General features: G+C 43.3%; 1 protein-coding gene across 3 annotated transcripts in view; it reads right to left on the reverse strand.

Moving 5' to 3' along the window:
• The window catches only part of AMBRA1 (autophagy and beclin 1 regulator 1), a 121,388-nt gene that overhangs the window by 40,323 nt on the left and 63,037 nt on the right, over window positions 1-18,028 (reverse strand). For all 3 annotated transcript variants that reach the window (XM_026035131.1, XM_026035130.1, XM_026035129.1), the window contains one exon: window positions 6,956-7,066. In XM_026035131.1, the coding sequence (XP_025890916.1) occupies window positions 6,956-7,066 (111 nt within the window). The remainder of the gene's footprint in view (window positions 1-6,955; window positions 7,067-18,028) is intronic.

Below are 18,028 nucleotides of genomic sequence, written 5' to 3' on the forward strand. Positions count from 1 at the left end.
GTGCACCTGGGCATGCAGCACAGTGAGGCTACAAGGCCCATTAGCAAACTCAGAATCATGAACAGGTCAAAGGAGGGTTGATAAGTTACAGGTGGAATCGTGTTTGCTCCCGCAGTCAGAGTTCAAGCACTCTTTTTCGTTTGTTTGTGGGGTTTTTTTTTTTGTTGTTTTTTGTTTTTTGTTTTTTGTTTTTTGTTTTTTGAACTAACACTGCTGCAACCATTCCAAAAGGTCTGGAGGTGAAATTGCATAGACCCTATTTGGGAGGAAGGGGGAATTTCACGTTTTAGCATTTTAAAACTCAAGGGAATATTGAAATTAAGTTGCACTCCCAAAGACTGTACACAGTCCCACACACTTGGAGCTATAGCATAACAGAGAGAATTTTGTCACCACCTATAGTCCAGGAACTCTCCAACACCTTCACAACCTGCATCGCATACAAGTGGCTTTGGTTTGTTCAGCTAAAACTGCACAAGTTTACAAAGCACTTCTTGGGCTGCACTACTTTTAACAACAGAGCAGTGCCAAGAAAGCTTTCATACTTACTCTTGAATATCCTGAACTTCCAAATCAAATCAAGGCTTTAACAAACTGGAACAACTGCCAAAAGCAATGATCCCAGCTATTACGCCCAACACTTCTGTGAAAAGCTACATGGGGTAACTGATACAGCAGAAAAATCTTTCTGCCATTTCTCAGTCAGAAGAGTTTCCTAACCGAGTATGCCACGTGGCCACCGAGACACTTGCAGCGGCAGGAAAAAAGTAGCCACGAGAGGGGGTCAAACGGGACTGCTCCTTCTCCCAGCGTGGCCAACTTCAAGTGCTCACTGAGCATCAACTTTATTTCTCTCACCTTGAGGATATTTTTCACMTGAACTGCCTTCCTATGCAGTTGAGTTGGAATCATCATCTTCCACTGTTTAAGAAACCCCAATAAAAACAGCATAAAAATTCACTATTTAATTAAATTCTGTATCAAACCACCTACATCTGTACTCTAAAATTATTCTGCCATTTTTTTCAGTCTCAAGARCTGCCAAAACCAGTGATTTTCAGCCTTATATAAACAAAAAGGTGTTGAACATTAAAAGGTAAATAATGGTAGTCACTGCCAGTGCTATAATAGCAAAACTCAAAATACACACAGTACTTCAAAGAAYAGACAAGATGACGCGATTCCTGAGTGCTTAACCCAAAGCTGGATGAACAGAAAGACCACGGAACAAAGATTAAAGACTGCACCACATAAATTTTAAAAAGGAACAACTAAAATTTACCACTCCGTAGGCTTTAGTAAAGTACTCATGCCATTACAAGAGAAGATGGGCATTAACATAAGAACAGCAGTAGCAGCAGGGAACTAAAGGACAACTCCTGCTCTCCTGCTATGCCCATCAAAATGGGAGGATTCCTGCAGAGATCTTCCATGATTCACTTCAAAACCAGACCTATTTAGTGTCTTTATCAATGGGCTAGGCAGAAAGAGTGGAGCTGGCTGATGAATTCTGTTGGTAAAGTTGGGTGACTTCATTAACAGAGCCTGATCGGAACACAGATGGAAAACTGAACTACACAGAAGCCTAAAAAAATGAAGAGTAAAAGAATTCTAGCGTGTTAACATTTATATATTTCTGCTTTATCTGGGAGCTTGWCAGTTGGAAACAGAGCATCAACTCTGGTGATGATAGCAGTGACTGAGCCACCCACATGGCATCACAGTGAAGGAGATGGCAATTCTGAACTGCATCAGGTGGCACACTTTCCACGGAAATATCTGTGCTAATATAAAGCTTATGCAGAGACCACCTGCAGAACACTGGGCACAGTTTTAGTCATCCACCTTCAGGAAAGATTAAACCCTAAAGGGGTAACAAGTCCTTCAAAGAGCTCTGAAGGTAACAGAGGAAATGCAAAACCTATTTTTGAGAGAATGAGAGTGTGGTTAAAAAAGACAGAATGGAAAGAGATTGTATTTACAAAAAAAATCAGAAATGTAAATGCCAAGGAATACCATCATTCTTCTCTTAACAAATAATGCTGGTAGGTGAGCAAATGGCTAAAGAAACCAAAATCCATTAGTCTTAGAAACTATATGATTTATATCTAAGGAGTAAGATTCTARAAAAGCATTTCAACTGTAATGCAAGGAGCAAAGAATCTGAGTAATTTTAAAGGCAGCACAAGACGAATTACAGGATGTGGTTGCCTGAGACAGCAGGGAACTAGGCTTAGAGGTTCAGAGGGTCCTTTCTCACCTATTTCTTTGGAGCTGTGCTCTAATCTGCAGTGATCTAGAAAACAGTACAAGAAAGGAAAGCTGCCAGATGGCTCAGTACTGTGACCCTCCACGTCAAATAGACCTTCTTCCTAAATGATTCAGTTCTCTTATTTTTTCCCTCCACAAGTCTCTAACCCTCTCCCCCTCATCTAGCTTCTACTATATTTTAAAGCAGTGTTGATATGGGGCCACCATTCACCAAAAGTCTATCCAGCCTATAGAAAACAAATAACCATGTGCTCTCTCTACATGTTTTTCCCCCTTTTTCCTCAGCACCTCCAGAGGTTTTCAGTGAGCTGTCCGCAATGCTGTCCAACATGACTATGTGTCTTACTCTTTTAAAGTTCGCTGCATACGGTGAGTGCCTCTTCGTAAGACAGATTGTGAGCTCCCCTGCCAGGACAGAACTAGCTTTCCCCTTTGATGTGTGCCTGGAACATAAAACATCATAGCTGAAAGCTGCACTGAACAAGAAGAACTCTCTTTATTTCAGTCTTTCAAGATCCAGCTCACACTGACATCGTTAAGGTCCTTTGCTCTTTCCTCATTTACAGGGGATGAAGGGCACAGGTAGCGCTGACACCTAGAGCCGAGGGAGCCCAGTGGGCCAGAGGGAAAAGCAGAGCACAGTTTGAGCGCTGGAGATCTCAGCAMGGTTTCATTTTAAGGAATAGCATCTAAGAGATTCCCAAGCCATGGGGAAGATGAAGAATCGCAATCATTTAACAAAGCCAAAGGCTATTTAATTTCTTTGAGTCTAAAGCCAGTTCTACAAAAATGAAGGCAATACAGAAGATTTTAGGGTAAAAACTGCTATTTTGGGAAAACCATTTGCAACCCTTTCATCTTGCTTTGTGTTGTTCATGCAGTCACCAAGCTGACAGAACAGATCAAAGGAAACATAAGAGAACAAATTAATCAAAGCACTGTACCAACTAGAAGCRCTTACACCTACAGGATCATTACGCTGGAAGAGGCCCAGAACACCTGCAGGAACAGCAGTCTATTTGGTAGAGGAAATCCAGGAACGAATGGTGAGTACAGGGGACCATCCACTCCTAGCCACCCTTAAGGATGCTCTCTTAACAGCTGCTCCTGTTTATACAGCATTAATATGGATTTTTTTCCCTTCTTTTAGGTTTTGCATCATAGTGTGGATCAGTGAGTACCAATCGCTTCTCCCTTCTTAAGTCCCAGACTGTATTACAACAGAGGACAAATTTCTGACTTGTGATTAAATGTGGAAGAACTATACTTACCCACAGCAGTTAAAATGTGAAGTAACAAGCAGCAAGCAGCAAGAGAGTAACTGTATTCAAGAGATGCAAAAGACAAAAGCTTCAAATATTTGCATTTTTACTGTGTTCATAGATTGAATTTCTACCTGTTAGCTCTGGATATCACTACCTCCAGTCCTTAAAATACAAGTAACACCTACTAGAGAAAATAAAATAAATGGTGAGAGTGAGCCTTGTCTCTGCTGCCAAATAACCTCCCTATCCCAATGCTGTTGCGACTGATGGTTACAGTCTAAGACGGGGTGATGTTCACTGCAGAGTTACTCAAAGCAAAACCGGCAAAAGGAGAGAAGAAATCCAAGCTCCTCTTCTTTTGATTTGTAATCAATAGGGAAAGATGGAGAAGGATTCCGCGCATCCCTGCAAACTCTTCTGCTCCTCAGGCCACCCGGCTCCTCCATTTGTGCACGCTGGGATCAGTGTCAACGAGGTCCTGCCATGGAGCCCAGGAGCCAGCGGCCTGGGATCACCCAGTGCCACTGCTCCCGCTGCTGCTGCTCGCTCACACACCTCCACGGCGCTGAAAAACATCCTATTTCCAGAGGAGCTTCCCGTTGTTTAATCGCGGCAGGAAGAGCAGCTCTCCCGAGGCGCGCGCTGGCCCAGAGCCTCTTCTCTGCTGGGAAGGGGAGCTGGCAGGCAAGCTCCCATTTCAGCTGCATCATTTCATTTGCTTCAACTCCCAAACCTCCTGCGGCCCAGGTTGGCCCAAGGAAGTGCAGGAGCACCCTCTTTGTACGCAGAGTCTCTCACGACCGTCGCTAGTTTACACATCAGAAACGGCGGGGGGGAAAGGGAAGAACCAGCACGGCCACGTGCTTTGCTGGAAAACAGTTTATTTTTAAGATCGAGCACAAAAATAATATTCTGCACTCTGCCACTCCACRGTCACATATTTAGCTTCACAAGATCTCCCTACAAATCTGTGCACCCTTACCAACATGCGAGTTAGTGTGGATGGGGAGAACAAGTTTCTATGAAGAAACAAAACAATTTTGCACAAGGACAGTTTTTATATAAAGCCGGGCCTGGGGTTTATGGAAGAAAACAAACAGAACCGCAGTGCTACCAAGCCCCAGGAGGCTGGGAGGAAGAGGAGGAAGAGCAGCCCTATCACCGTGAGCATCCTGCGGTTTGGCAGCCTTGCTGCTTGCCTTTGTCCGGTGCCTATAGGCGCCTGGCAGATGCCTGCTCTGGGAAGGGCACAGCTGCTCCGTTTCATACATCCCTGCTAAACCCTGGCAGAGGTAGATAGGGCTGACAATGTAGAAATGCCAGATTGGAGCTCAGCAAGTGGAAGAAAAGAAAGAGAGGAAAAACAAACCCTTCCAGACGGTAATATGCCAAGATGGGCAAGCCAAGTACCGGGCAGCACGGACTGGGGATTCAAAAAGGCTGGGGATGGGCTTGCAACACCAACCCTGCCTGAAGGAAGGGCACAATGACAGCAGAAACCTTAGGAATATCCAGGTCCAATTTCCGGCTAATTGGGAGTTATCTCGGAACTGCAGTGTCCCAATAGGGAAGAAGGAGAAGATATAGATATCGATGCCTTGAGGAACAGATGGTCCTTACTATCTATGAGATTCCATAAATTATAAACAAACATCTTGTAGAAAAAAAATTTAATCAGCAGCCTACTGCTCGGCAGCCAGATGAGGCCAGAAAAGCTAATTAGCAGCTGCACCACTCTTCAAATGCTATGCAAACCTGCAGGGAAGCTCCAAAGATCTCAAACCAGTAGCAAGACACTTCCTGCTCCAAGCTCATCTTTACTCCGGTCTGGACTCTGGCTGGACCCTGGAAAGTCCTCTTGCCACAGGGCAGAGTGTTCACCTCGTACACAGCTCTGATCCTCAGCCTACAACCTTATACTTAAAACTACAGTGTCTAGCACTTAACAAGATGTGTCAAAGCGGTGGCACGCTGCAGGCGAACACAATATTCCGCTTTCTGGATGGTACTGTGAGCTCCTTTCCAAGGGACAAAATACTTCTCAAAGACAAAATACAAAGCATCTTCCTCCTGTACAACAGTGAGAGTTTACTTCTGGAAAACAGGGCTTTTATTTCCCAGCAGACCGTAAACATCACGCCACAATACTCTGGACAGTTTGAACAGGGGAATAAAAAAAGAGACAAATAGGAGATACTTTATCAGCAGCAATGACACAGTAAGAAACAGCTTTCTGTAATACACCAGGCTATTGCCAGGTTTCTCACAACCACTCTGACTTGCAGAGCACTAGCAGGTATAACAGCTCCTCCCCAGCTAGGTTCAATTCCCGACATCTCTGCCACTATGGGGTTAATATATATGCTCTTTTAGAGGGTTCTTTAAGCAACAGAATACACTGTATATTTATTTTTCAATGTTATGGAACAGGCAGGAGTGGTATTAGGAGAAACTTATCACTTAAACCTCAATGTTTACCTGTGGAAGTAGACAGCTCCTGAAAGCAGCACTCAGCCTGGTTTGTGCTGTGCAGCCAAGCACCAAGTTTCACCCGTGCAGGAAGGTGGCCTAAGCTAAGGCCACACTTCAAATAAACAGTCCTATCCACCTCCTACCTTCACCTCAGGCTGTCATAAACATTTCTTCAGCTGTGCAGCAAGCTATATCAGGAAAACATTGAGGAAAAAAAATGCCTTTCTAGTCAAGTTAGTCTTATCTCCAAAATAATTCCTTAGCTGGCTCTGACCACAAGCCTGAGAAACTCTTGTGCCAAGCTAAGTAAGCCTCATCCGGTGCAAGAGCCAGCTTACCGCCATCATAAAAGAGATGTTAAAACTAAAACTGAATTTTCACAAAGGGAAGGAAAAATCCAGCAATACTGCTCATGTTCCTGATCGGGAAGCAGTTTCCACCCAAGATCTGGGACAATCACTGCTTTTCCAAAAGGAAGAAGCCATATCTACCCTCAGCTTACAAGAGACCAGGGCCCAGACCCCGCAAACAAACTTCAGTGCTTCAACCCACACCATTGCCAGCAACTTGACAAATCCAGACCCAAGTTACCAGCAGTTTTTAATGCAACAGGATAGAGCCAATACAMCAGTCAGCCCCCTAGAAAATTATTGATAATGAGATTTGATATGGGATGTTTGTAAGAAGACTGTATATTCTCATGAGAACACTGAATGAAATAACAAAGACAAGCCCCGGCTATGCATGACAGCAAGAACACACAAGCTAAACAGAATAACAGCTTTGTGTCCATTTACTTTCCCAAAAGGTTACATATTTTACGATTCCCTATGTAATAATCAAGTAATCTTGGGGTTTCAGCATGTAGCCATGTACCTCTGGATGAACACAGGAATTATGGCAGCTCTGGCTGGCAGAGAGTTAAAGCGGGGTCCTTTCCAGCTTACCATTGCTGATTTCAGGCAGATCAAATTTTGTGAAGTCCCACCACTGGAGCCGGTAGGTTGTGTTGGCAATGTTGCTGGCCACTGCTGACTGTCCATCCCCAATCACAGCCCCTGGAGAAAAGGGGGAAATCATTAGTAACTTAACTTCCAAAAGATCATGCAGAAAACAGATCAGGAGACAAAAATTCATAGAATACTCCTCAAAATCCAGCATATGGAACTTGCTGGGTTCTTAAAGAAATCATATTTATAGGAATGGCAACATCTTCTAAATAAACCACACAGCACAGGAAATTAATAGGAAGGCACATCCCAGCAATACATTTCTGAAAGAAAGTTGRTAAGAGAAAAATATTTAGCCAGACACAGGCAGAAATCCTGATCAGATTCCTTCGGTCCAAGTACATCTTATTTTATTGGCACTGSTGAAGTTACATTTGTCAGACCTCAAATTTTTCAGTGAAGCTACGAAGACAGACCACAGTATATAGTAACCAACAGTGTTGCCCTGTCAGATTACAAACATTTATGGATATRCTCTTTACTTCCACTATAAACTCCACTCTTAGAGGGTGCAGGGTGCCTACAGTATTTCCTACACAGTGAAAACTATAACAAAATATTGACAACACTAAGGTGAAACTAGAATTCACTATTAAGCTTTTGACAAAGGTAGTTCCTTTTGGATCATCTGAAATAGCCRGAGGGCACCACTCCAGGCAAATGACAATATCCTTGCTGACACCCCTAGGATGCAGGCAAGAGCCCAAAGCACAAGGCTAAGCAGAATCCTTCAGAAATTTATGCAAAGAACATCATCTTCCAGCCAGMAAGGAAGTGCCACTGGTAACTCGAGTTGGCATATATGCAGAAAAGCTCACAGGTGTTAAATGCAATCCGTGTGGAGAAAAGTGGAGGAAAGAAATAGTCCTCCAATAGCAGTACTAGAGTTAAAAAAAAAAAAAAAGACCAAAAAAAAAGACGAAAAAAAAGAAAAATAATCCACCAATACTCTTGTTATTCCCTAGTCGCTCAGACATGGACCTTCCCATGCAAACCACCCTTGCACTATAGTCACACACTGACACTCAGAGAAACCCAAGGCAAGCGAATTTGATAGGGGAGAGCAAAACAAGATCACCTCCAAGCACAATTAAGAGAAAAGCAGCCCCTAGACTCCAGGCAGTCCAGATTTAGGTATCTCAGCACTGTCACTGATGGGAAGCACAGAGAAAAGCCAGCAGCATCACTCTCCCGGAAGGACCGGCCCAGGACTCTGCTGCCACAGTAACAGTCATGGAAAAGACAACATCTCTTGGACCAATCTGTTTCCAATAGAAGACAAGCCAGCTGCCCTGGCAGAGAGCTGGAAAGCTTGCTAATTGCAGGTAAATAACAACAGCATGGAAGAAGGTGAGCAGACTAAGGCTGGATTATTTCATTTCCTCATATTATTCAAGCAGAACACTCGGGGCTGTAAAATTAAGATCACCTGAAAGCAAGCACACGCAAATGTGCACACATTTTRTGCTTTTTCTGCCAAGTAAAGTACACGGAAAAGGGAGGGAGGTAAAGAGGGCAGGCAGAGCAGGCAAAGCAAATTTTAGACCAACGCTGATAAACAAAGAGAAAGACACCAAGAAGGCTCATCCCATTTTCACAGATAAGCTGTCTGGGGTCCTGTTTTTTGGTTCTGGAGAAAATATGCTCGGAAGTTATGCCAAGAGGGAGATTTCCGAGCAGCCGTGTTCCGCTGTGTACTCAGCTGTGCCGGGCCTCCAGCGGCCGAGGCCTCCTTTGTGCTCCTGCTCCCTCCCTGTGTCTGCCTCTGTCAGATGCTCACACATCACTTGGAAAGCAGAATTAACAACATTTCCACTGCCCTTACATATGCCCCAGGCCTTGTGCTCTATACCCCCCAAAACACAGGTCTCCTCTGAACAAAAAGATATGCACTTGAGAAGGCAGATTCAATACACTAATGAAATTACATTTTGCAACCAAAGTGGAGGAAGGACAATTACATTTCATGGTGCTTCATCTTTCAAAGTCTCCCCCCTTACAAATCAGTGTCTGGTGCAGAGTGGCAGCCCTTTTGCTGGGCTGCCTCCAACCACCAGACAGAGAACAGAAAATCAGTTTCTATACGAATTTCAGGCCCTGGGACCGCCTGCACAGAAASAGTAACTAACACTACTAATTAGGTAATAACTGCCTTACTTGATTGAGACAAGGAAGGAAACACTCTGCAAAGACAGGCAACAGAAGTACTACTCATGGCACATAATTCCAGAATATTTATCTTACTATACATGAGCATTACAAGACCTTCTCTGGCATTAAAATAAGAACACGGTAGATATAACAAGTAACATGAACTGGAGGATAATCCATCCTAGCGAAGTTCTTGCTCTCCTTTCACCTAATAGTAGAAGCCAAGCAACATCACTAACTACTCTACAAAGAGCCCAATGTGCCTGGCCCAGGCAAATGCAGTGCCTATTACTCAAAAGTACCATTAAGCAGGTGTTAGTAGCAAGTGTTTTTGACCTTTTTCCATAGAGATTCTGGTCTTTCCATCCCCTTCCCTGGAACTTTAAGGTTAGTTATGATGTTCATCTAAACCCCTTGTACTTTCTTCCTTGAAAGGCAGTCACGTCTTATACAGAAAAAGGGGAACAAAGAAAAGAAGCAGTTGTTCTTCAACCACTGGGACAGTCCTGCACAAAATTCAGAGCCATCAATCATTATGCTAGTGCTTCAGGTAACTTAAATACTGCTGCCAAAAATATGAGGACACAGACTCGGATCATAACTGAATGAAAGCCCATGTTCAGGAGGATTTGGTCCACTCCTCCAATTCCATAATCTATATGTCTCTATTCAATAATTACCTCTGCTTACACTAATTATGTAATTGAAAACTATAATTACTAAATTAGATCTAGTTACATGTAACAAAAGGAAATACTTTTGTATCACAAATACTGCCACAAGCCTCCCACATGCACTGTCCTACCATAAAGGCAATTAAAAGCAAGAAGCAAGGCACATTTCAGACACTGATTTTAGGCAGAAAAATAACCTCCAGTACATAAACTGTGATTCCTAACCTCTCTCTCTTTTTTTTTTTTTTTTTTTTTTTAAATCTCTGTCTCTCTTTTCCTGTGTTTAATATGGAAGATTTGAGGCTATTTGTGGAAAACTTAACATGAATGTTAAAATCCTCCCTACAAAGTTTCCACTGACTGACTGTACAACTTGAGATTTCGTTCTCAGTGCTGGCTTTGCCTAGGCAGGCTCTCAGCCTGGGCAAGAGCATAAGAAGAGGCTGCAGCTTCTTAAGTTCTAGTGAAACCTGCAGGCAAAAAACCCAAAAAATAACAAAAAAAAATCCCGCCACTTCATCTTCAATGAGGGCAGCAGATGAGCTCTTACAAGGCACAGTTCTCACCAAACACTTGACAGTCTGTCCCGATTCCTGCATCTTCCATTGTTTAACGGAATCACAAGTGACTGCAGGAGGTACCCGAGGGTCTCGGGCTTGTCATCACCGTGAGCAAAACGACCTTTTTCTRCAGAGAAGATGTAGATTTCAGCACATTGAAATCCAAAGTGAAGGCCGATTGAAATGCAGCGAATGTAGGTTTGATTGGCAGCTTTCCTGCGTCTGTCTATCACTGGGTAACAAACACTGGGTGACGGCAGAATTGGAGATCAACGTTTTCAGCAGCCCCTCCTGCAACTCCCCCCATCACTCCAATCTCCATCCGCCCCCACTCAGCACATGACAAGAGAATTTAAAGTGGGGGGGGACGAGGAGGGGGAAGTCTTAACAAAGACTTACAAATCCAAAACGACTCTTCTCACAGGCCACCTACATGTGGCAATTATTTAACTATCAGTCTCAATCCCCTCAGAGGTCCAACTCATCTTGACACGTGCAGAAACCAACCTCTGTCAGTCAACTATTGCTCATTTATGAGCCCAGTCATACAAACCAATGTTTCAGTTTAGACTGGAAAGAAGAAAAGCGGTGCAAAAACCCCTCTCCGAGGCGCTCCAGCATCCCTTCAGTGGGCAACACTCCCAGATACTATTGCAGGGTCCCAGAGGAGCAGCGAGCACCTCACAGCAATGCCGGCCCTGGGGTACAAGTTTAATGGATGAAGAACACACACTTCCATACTGCAGGAATTTCTTTGTCACATACCGAGCAGAAACCYTTTCTTTTTTCTTAAGATCAGATCCTTTTAAGTTCTTACTGTCTGGCAGACCCCCTGATACTTGGAAAAAAATAACTGTTAAGATGTTTAAAGATAAGGTAGATAAGTTGGAGAAATCCCTGAGCTAATTAATTTAGGCTGTGACTCAATTTGAGACTGTGATTAGGCCCCATTAGAGAATTCCTTCCACATTGGTACCAGCATCTTTAAGCAAGAGTACATTTGAGCAGTAATTACCTCTCTGGGAGGTGTTTGCAACACCTGCTAGTGATACTGTGGCTACCCAACATTGGCAGAGCGAATCTATCTCAGCTGGGGAGTTCCACATTTTCCAGAACCAGGTTTATTCTAATTCAATCTCCAGAGAACCCAAAATACAGGACTAAACTCCTTAACAAAACAAGGAGGAAGCTCTTTGCTGCAATAATGCATCAAATTCTCTCAGCCAGTTCTGAAGCAACTTAAACTCAGTCAAAATGTGACTACTGGTCACTGAATCCTAATGAAGTGGTTAAAGCTGTAACACAGTCTTGTACATCTCTGATCCCGAAGTATTTTACGGGGCAGCCTTGTTCAGGGAATACCTTTGATCTCAGGGAACACATTTTCTTCTGGACATGGCTTTAATGCGTTCCAGCAAATCTCTGTTCCCRGCTACTGCAAAGACACTGCCTTTGAAAGCAGCAAAGCTGACTATCTAACACTGTACCAAAGCTGAGAGACAGCATGCACAGCAAACTGGTGTTTTCAGGGATTCGTTTTGGTAAGTAGTCATTTCAAGAGACTGTTTCATCAGCAAGATTTAACTAGGAAATWGGCAAAATTATTATTTAATGAACAAACACAAAATGTTACACAGTTCTGTATACATTGCACTGAAGGAATGTTAGATTCTGTGATATTGAGAAAGCCCCAAAGAGATCCATATTCTCCAAAGATTGACAAGTTCAAACAGGTCATTATTTTTCCTTTACTCTAGTTGTACATTAATCAGAAACAAAGCAGGTCACCATTCATGCTCACTCCTATTAGAGAACTTCCTTTCAACAGGGCAATACTTAGCATGCCCATTTCCACAGCCCTACAATCAATGGGAACTTGAGCAGGCCCCAGCTGCAGGTAGTGAAGATAACTGCCCTGAAAGGAGCTTACTCAAGTGCCCAAGGGCTTCTCTCACATCGCAAACAAAACAAGCATCACACAGAAAAGGGAATTTCACTGTCACAGATGCCAGACTTCAAAAGAAAATCATTTGATTTGCAAAAAAAAAAAAAAAAAAAAAAAATGCTGTTTGCCCTGTGACCCTCAGTATGCTCATGATGGTTCCTTGATATCCCACCTTGCTGACATTAGAGACCTTCCTTGTCTGGCCAGATAACATTTAATAAAGAAATGCTAACTGAAAGAGTCTGTCTTTGACAGCAGASTCTAGTTTCCCTGAAAGGAAAATGGAAGAGGTTAAGATGCTTTTCAAATGCATTCCCCTCACCAGAAYTGTCTGCACTCCAGCAATTTCTCCCTAAGAGAATCGCTGTTTCCCTGCTGTTCTTCCTCCATAGGGATGCCACTGTTCACACCACCCTGCTACACCAGGAAGTAGGAAAATCAGCTATGGAAGAGCACTATGACTTTCCAGAACTAACAACAGGCAAGATAAAACAGAATACTGAAATGGTTTCAGGTAGAACCACCCCTCAACTAGAAAAAACATACTCTCTGGAGTGACAAATAAGGTATCTTACTTGGCAACATAGACTTTGTACACACATATGGATTAATCAGGATTTTTAGAAAATCCTGATTTTTTCATCCTACTCAGCACAACCAGCAAGGAATAAACAGTTTCATTTCCTTCCTTAAGCTATCTCAAAACTCTCAGCCACTGCTAGTGATAGACCATGGTCTCGGTCTCCAACTTGCCTAGAACTTCTGCAACCATCCATATCAGATATTCATTGCTGAGCAAGAAACTAAGAAAAGAATTCCTTCCTACYGTTTAAATCACTATCAATTATCAACTCTAACAGCTTTGCCACAATAAAAGACTGACAGGATTTAAAACAAAGATTTCTTTTATCTGTAAGATCTCTCATGCCATAGAGAAAAATCTTAAGTTATGAGCAATGCTATCTGAACACTGGGAACATTAGTGTCTTACTCAAGTCTCACCTTTGTGAAAAGTGGAGAACAAATGACTACTTAGGAGTAGGAAAACTTTTTCCTTTCCTTAGGAGGAAAAGTTTCCTTAGGAGGAAAAGTTTTTGCTAAGCTTAGCTTAGCTTAGCTGGAAAGGGAAGAATGAGGCAAGCAAGAGCCTGACTTTGGGGGGGAAAAAACAAACAAAACCCCCMAAATCAAATACACAGTAGCARTTGTATCTTGATACTGATATGTAATTATTCATCTTGTGCAGATTTACTATCTCAGCGAATACTTTGTCTGCATTGCTTCAATGCTCCTTGCAGGGTAGCATGTATGCCTCAGCCATATGGTTGCTTTAGATTATGCAACAGTGCATATGCACACAGACCCGCACATGGATTTAAACAATAAAATCAGATTTGCTTAGGAAACACCATAAGGCTCCTGGAATTCTCATACTACACATCACTCTGGTACTAAAGGTAAAAAGACGGAGAGGCTCCATGAAGTACACATGTGGAAATAAATGTTTATGGGCTACAGAAGCAACTCGMCATAAAAAAAGAAGTTTTAGAAATAGAAGAAATTATCTGTTGTTACCATTGGCTGAAATACTTCACAAGTTGCTTGAGAAGTTGGTGGACAGATTTCTCTCTGGGATCCTTGAGTCAAGGCTTGAGTCTTCTCACGGCAGCCATTGGAAGCTTTAAAGAAGTCTCTATAGACATTGTTCCTTGTTTTGAGAACACTTATTTATTTCCATGTGATCAGAGTGTGTGTCAAAAGCATGTCTCATACTACCATGTGATTCATGCAGTAAAGCGTATTTTCTACAGTTAGGCTTTTAGGGAAAATATTCAGGCACTAAAAATACATTCCAATTTGCATTTTATTTCACCTAATATTTTGTTTCAACCTTTTCTGCAGATTTGCAGCCATTTAGATGATTTTGTCATCATCTACACTCAAAGAAACCCTAGCAAAAAAAAAAGAGCAAAAGATTTGAGAAAGGAATTGGCACTTTCTTCCTAATTTCTATTATTCTACACACCATAAAATCCTCTGCTACTCAGGGATTCGCAGTTATGATAGTTATCAGCTATGGCCTTGTCAKGGAAGTCAGGAAACTATTGGCCAACTACGGGCGAGATAAAGACAATTTTACTTTGTCTACAGGAGCAGAAGCAAAGATCTGGCTTGCAGTCTTTTCCCCATCTGGAGGTACGTATCAACCTATTAAAAAGCAGCAAGATACTACATTTGTAATCACTTTCCTTCCAAGCAACTGGCACTGAAAGAGAGAAGTGTTCTTCTGGGTGAGACTGACAGTGGTTGGGAGGACAAGGGCAGTAAATGATGCCCAGACGCAGACGTGAAAAAGCAGGGAGCTGAACTTGGCAATCTCAAAGGAAAAAAAAATCTTCCTTCACCTTTGTTTGAACCCACACATGAGGGCACGTTCGCAGCCTCTCTCCTATCTCTCTGAAATATTCTGAAATATTCTGAAATCTCAATTTTCCAGCAGCTGTAGGTGAAATCAGAATGTCAAGTCTCTCCTGTCACAGCTGAAGTTTGGCAAAACGCCTGCGAASGGGAACTGAACCGGCAAGGTCTCCACGGCTGATCTGTGCTGTGGGCCGCTCGGGTTCCTCCCTCCGCCAGCTCTGCCCCTTGCAATATCTGCATGCTCTTGTTCTGCTAAACCCCTCGCATCGCTTCCAAGCCCATCATTAAATTCGGCTGGAAGTCTGCTTTTTAACCTTCACATCTGTGTTTATCCTCTGCACAAAAACAGAGCGAAATCTGTGCCTGGCAGGCATTTCCTTTTGTAAAACTCCCCTTTCTTTCCCTTTCTGACTTTTCAGAGCATGAAATGTGCCTGCTAATCCTAATTGCCTCAGATGGCGAGTCTTGAGGAGCCCGGACAAAGCGGGGAGCTTCCCCCAGGCAGCGCATCCCTGCGCAGCCCGTGGGCAGCCCCGGAATTAAGCCCTCCAGTGTCCGCAGCTCCCRCTTTGCTTTGCCACGTCTGTGGAGCAGGCGAGGGCAACCCCCACRCAGCTGTGCCAGAAAGGCACAGAGCTCCCAGCCTCGCTGCTCCCCACAACTCGGGTGCTGCTCCAGCTCAGTGCTCAAATCCAGCTGCGATTGCTGTCAAATCCTTAAGAATCATTTGTTCGCCTGGATCCCAGTTCTCCCACCTGAATAAAAAGCCAGCCAAGCCTCACRGGCATGCCCACAGTCAGCCACCTTGGCCAGGGCCAGAAAATGCTGCTCTTACAGTATTAATACCCTTTTGCCTCCAGCAATCATTAATGAAGTTAACTGGTCTAGCAGAGGTTGCTTGGATTCAGAGGAAGATTTCAACACGAGTTGAAACTCTTTCCTGGGCTGTTCTCATTCCCTAAAAAGAGGGTCCTCGCCACCCAGTGCTGAAGCTAACTTGAGTTCTCCAGAGCTGCCACACCACCCATGCTATTAGCTCTACTACCATTTACTCAGATAACACAGAGGCTGCTGAAGTGTCAGACTCTGATGCAGCCCTACCAAAAAGACTGTATGGAATTCTAAATAATTTGAAGCTCCTGCAATTTCCTATGATATTTTCTCTTACGGTCTGACACACTTACCAATACAATATCCAAAGTAGGTGATGGGTTGGTGTGACCACAATTTTAGCTCACCCTGATTCCTTTCCTGAGCAGACACTCAAGTGTCAGAGGCACTTCCAGTAACCAACACAACTTCCCTAGCTGCACCAGCACACAGATGCAGAATAAATGCAAAAATAACTAGTGAAACTGCTGTTACACAGAAGGACCCTTTTTCACTGTGAACATGCATTTTAACTACACAAAACCCGATTTATTCAAACAAATTAGCAAGCCAAATGTCTGCTACTGCCTCTACAGCTCTTACTGCATAAAGGTGTGTTTAGAATAACTTTAAATGTAAAGGACTCAATTTCAGAGGAAGAAACTCAAGAGTATCTTTACAAAGCACAAACACCTTATCAGCTGCTACCTTTAGTGCAAGCTTTCACTAATCCAAAAAGCAATATGTTCCCTAGAAGCACCTGAATTACAGGATTTTCACTGTACATCAGTATAATACAAAGCTTGCACACTGGAGCCACTCTTCCTTGTAGAGACAGCAGTATGCAATATCAATAAAAGCTTCAAGCACATAAACCCATTCAGAGACTTCTACTGGCCAGTGAATGGAAGACTCAGACAAATTCTTTCTATCCCTAAACACATTTCAGGACTAGTTATATTACAGCATAAGCCCTAAGCATCAAAACCTACAAGGAAAATGCTGCGTCAGCTTAGCAACAAGAACCAAGCTGCCATCACAATACAGAGCACTAGGCTAAACACGCTCAGTGGTTGATTACATTTCACAGTCATAATATCCTGTGAACAGGATACCTCTGCTGAGGAAACACTTGCCTGCTCTGAAACTGCTCGTGTAGGGAAGGGGAAGATGAAGCCATGTGTCCTTGGAGGAAATGCAACTCCATTAATAAGAATGCAGGTCCTGACAACTTAAATAAATAAACTCCGTATAATAAAACTAACAGAGTGTCCTAGGGGAAATGAACAGCTGACAGGTGGCATTTATGTTTTCTTTTCCTTTTTTTTTTTCTTTTTTTTTCTTCTTTTTATTTTTTTTAAACGGTGCACTGTGCTCATTGGAGTGTCTATGCACTCCAAAGGCTCGCTGTGTCTGAGAAGCCAACTAACCTTTCCTAGGGAACAAAAACCTGGAAGACCAGCACAGAGGGAGCAATTCATGAGACCTCTCCAATCTGATGAGCAAAAGGAGAGAAGGCAGAACTGCACRTGGAGAGCAGGCAGGCAGACTAGCTCTTTTCTGCATAAAACAGGAGTAAGCAGTCAAATGAGAGGGCAAGAATGTAGGCAAAGTGGGGAAAATCTGGAAATTTGCAAGAGTGAAACTAAGAGGAAGGCAGCTCAAAATGAACGGACAATGAGAGGGAAAGCAAGAAGCCAAAGCTGGAAGAATACAATGAGGAGACCACACTGTTCCAACTAGAAAAGAGCAGAGTAAAAGAAACCTACYGTAAATTAAATACTTGGCTCATGCAATGTTTTGAATACTTTCTGATGGAGGAAGTTTTGAGGGCAGTTTGGGATGACCTAGATGACAGGGAGACTCCTTCCTTACTGTCGTTACCTTCCATACACAGAGCAGTTGCAGCAGCTCAGTGAGCAATACTCTCCACGGAGACCCAGTGCAGAGACTCCGGCTCACAAAGGTGGTGGAGATCTCAGGGCAAGCAGAACCAGCCTGACAAAGCGCCCAGGTCCAGAGCCCATGGGAGCAGGGTGCAACAACATGAAAGCAAGAGTGCAACATGCCAAGCAGCGCGACCTGCTACGCACAGTYGGAGTTTGCAGCAGGACTCCACGAAGCAGCTCAGCAAAGCCTCAAACTGGCAGTGTCTTGTGTAAATCCCTGGCACAGCTCAGTTCAGCCCACAAAGGTCCAATTCACTGCAATTGCAGAAGCAACTGCAAGATCAACAGAGACTGCCACATTTTCCTTTTATTTTAATGATGTTAAGAGACAAACTCAGCATCACGCAGGAAATCTCAAGTCAAAGCTGAGCTTGGGGCAGCAGTAGAGCAGCTCAGCTACTCAGCATGCAGGCCCTGGGCTGTACAACAGATAGTTCCTT

Source organism: Nothoprocta perdicaria, unplaced genomic scaffold (genome assembly GCF_003342845.1).
Source record: "Nothoprocta perdicaria isolate Ctin4 unplaced genomic scaffold, notPer1 scaffold_156, whole genome shotgun sequence".
Taxonomy (NCBI): domain Eukaryota; kingdom Metazoa; phylum Chordata; class Aves; order Tinamiformes; family Tinamidae; genus Nothoprocta; species Nothoprocta perdicaria.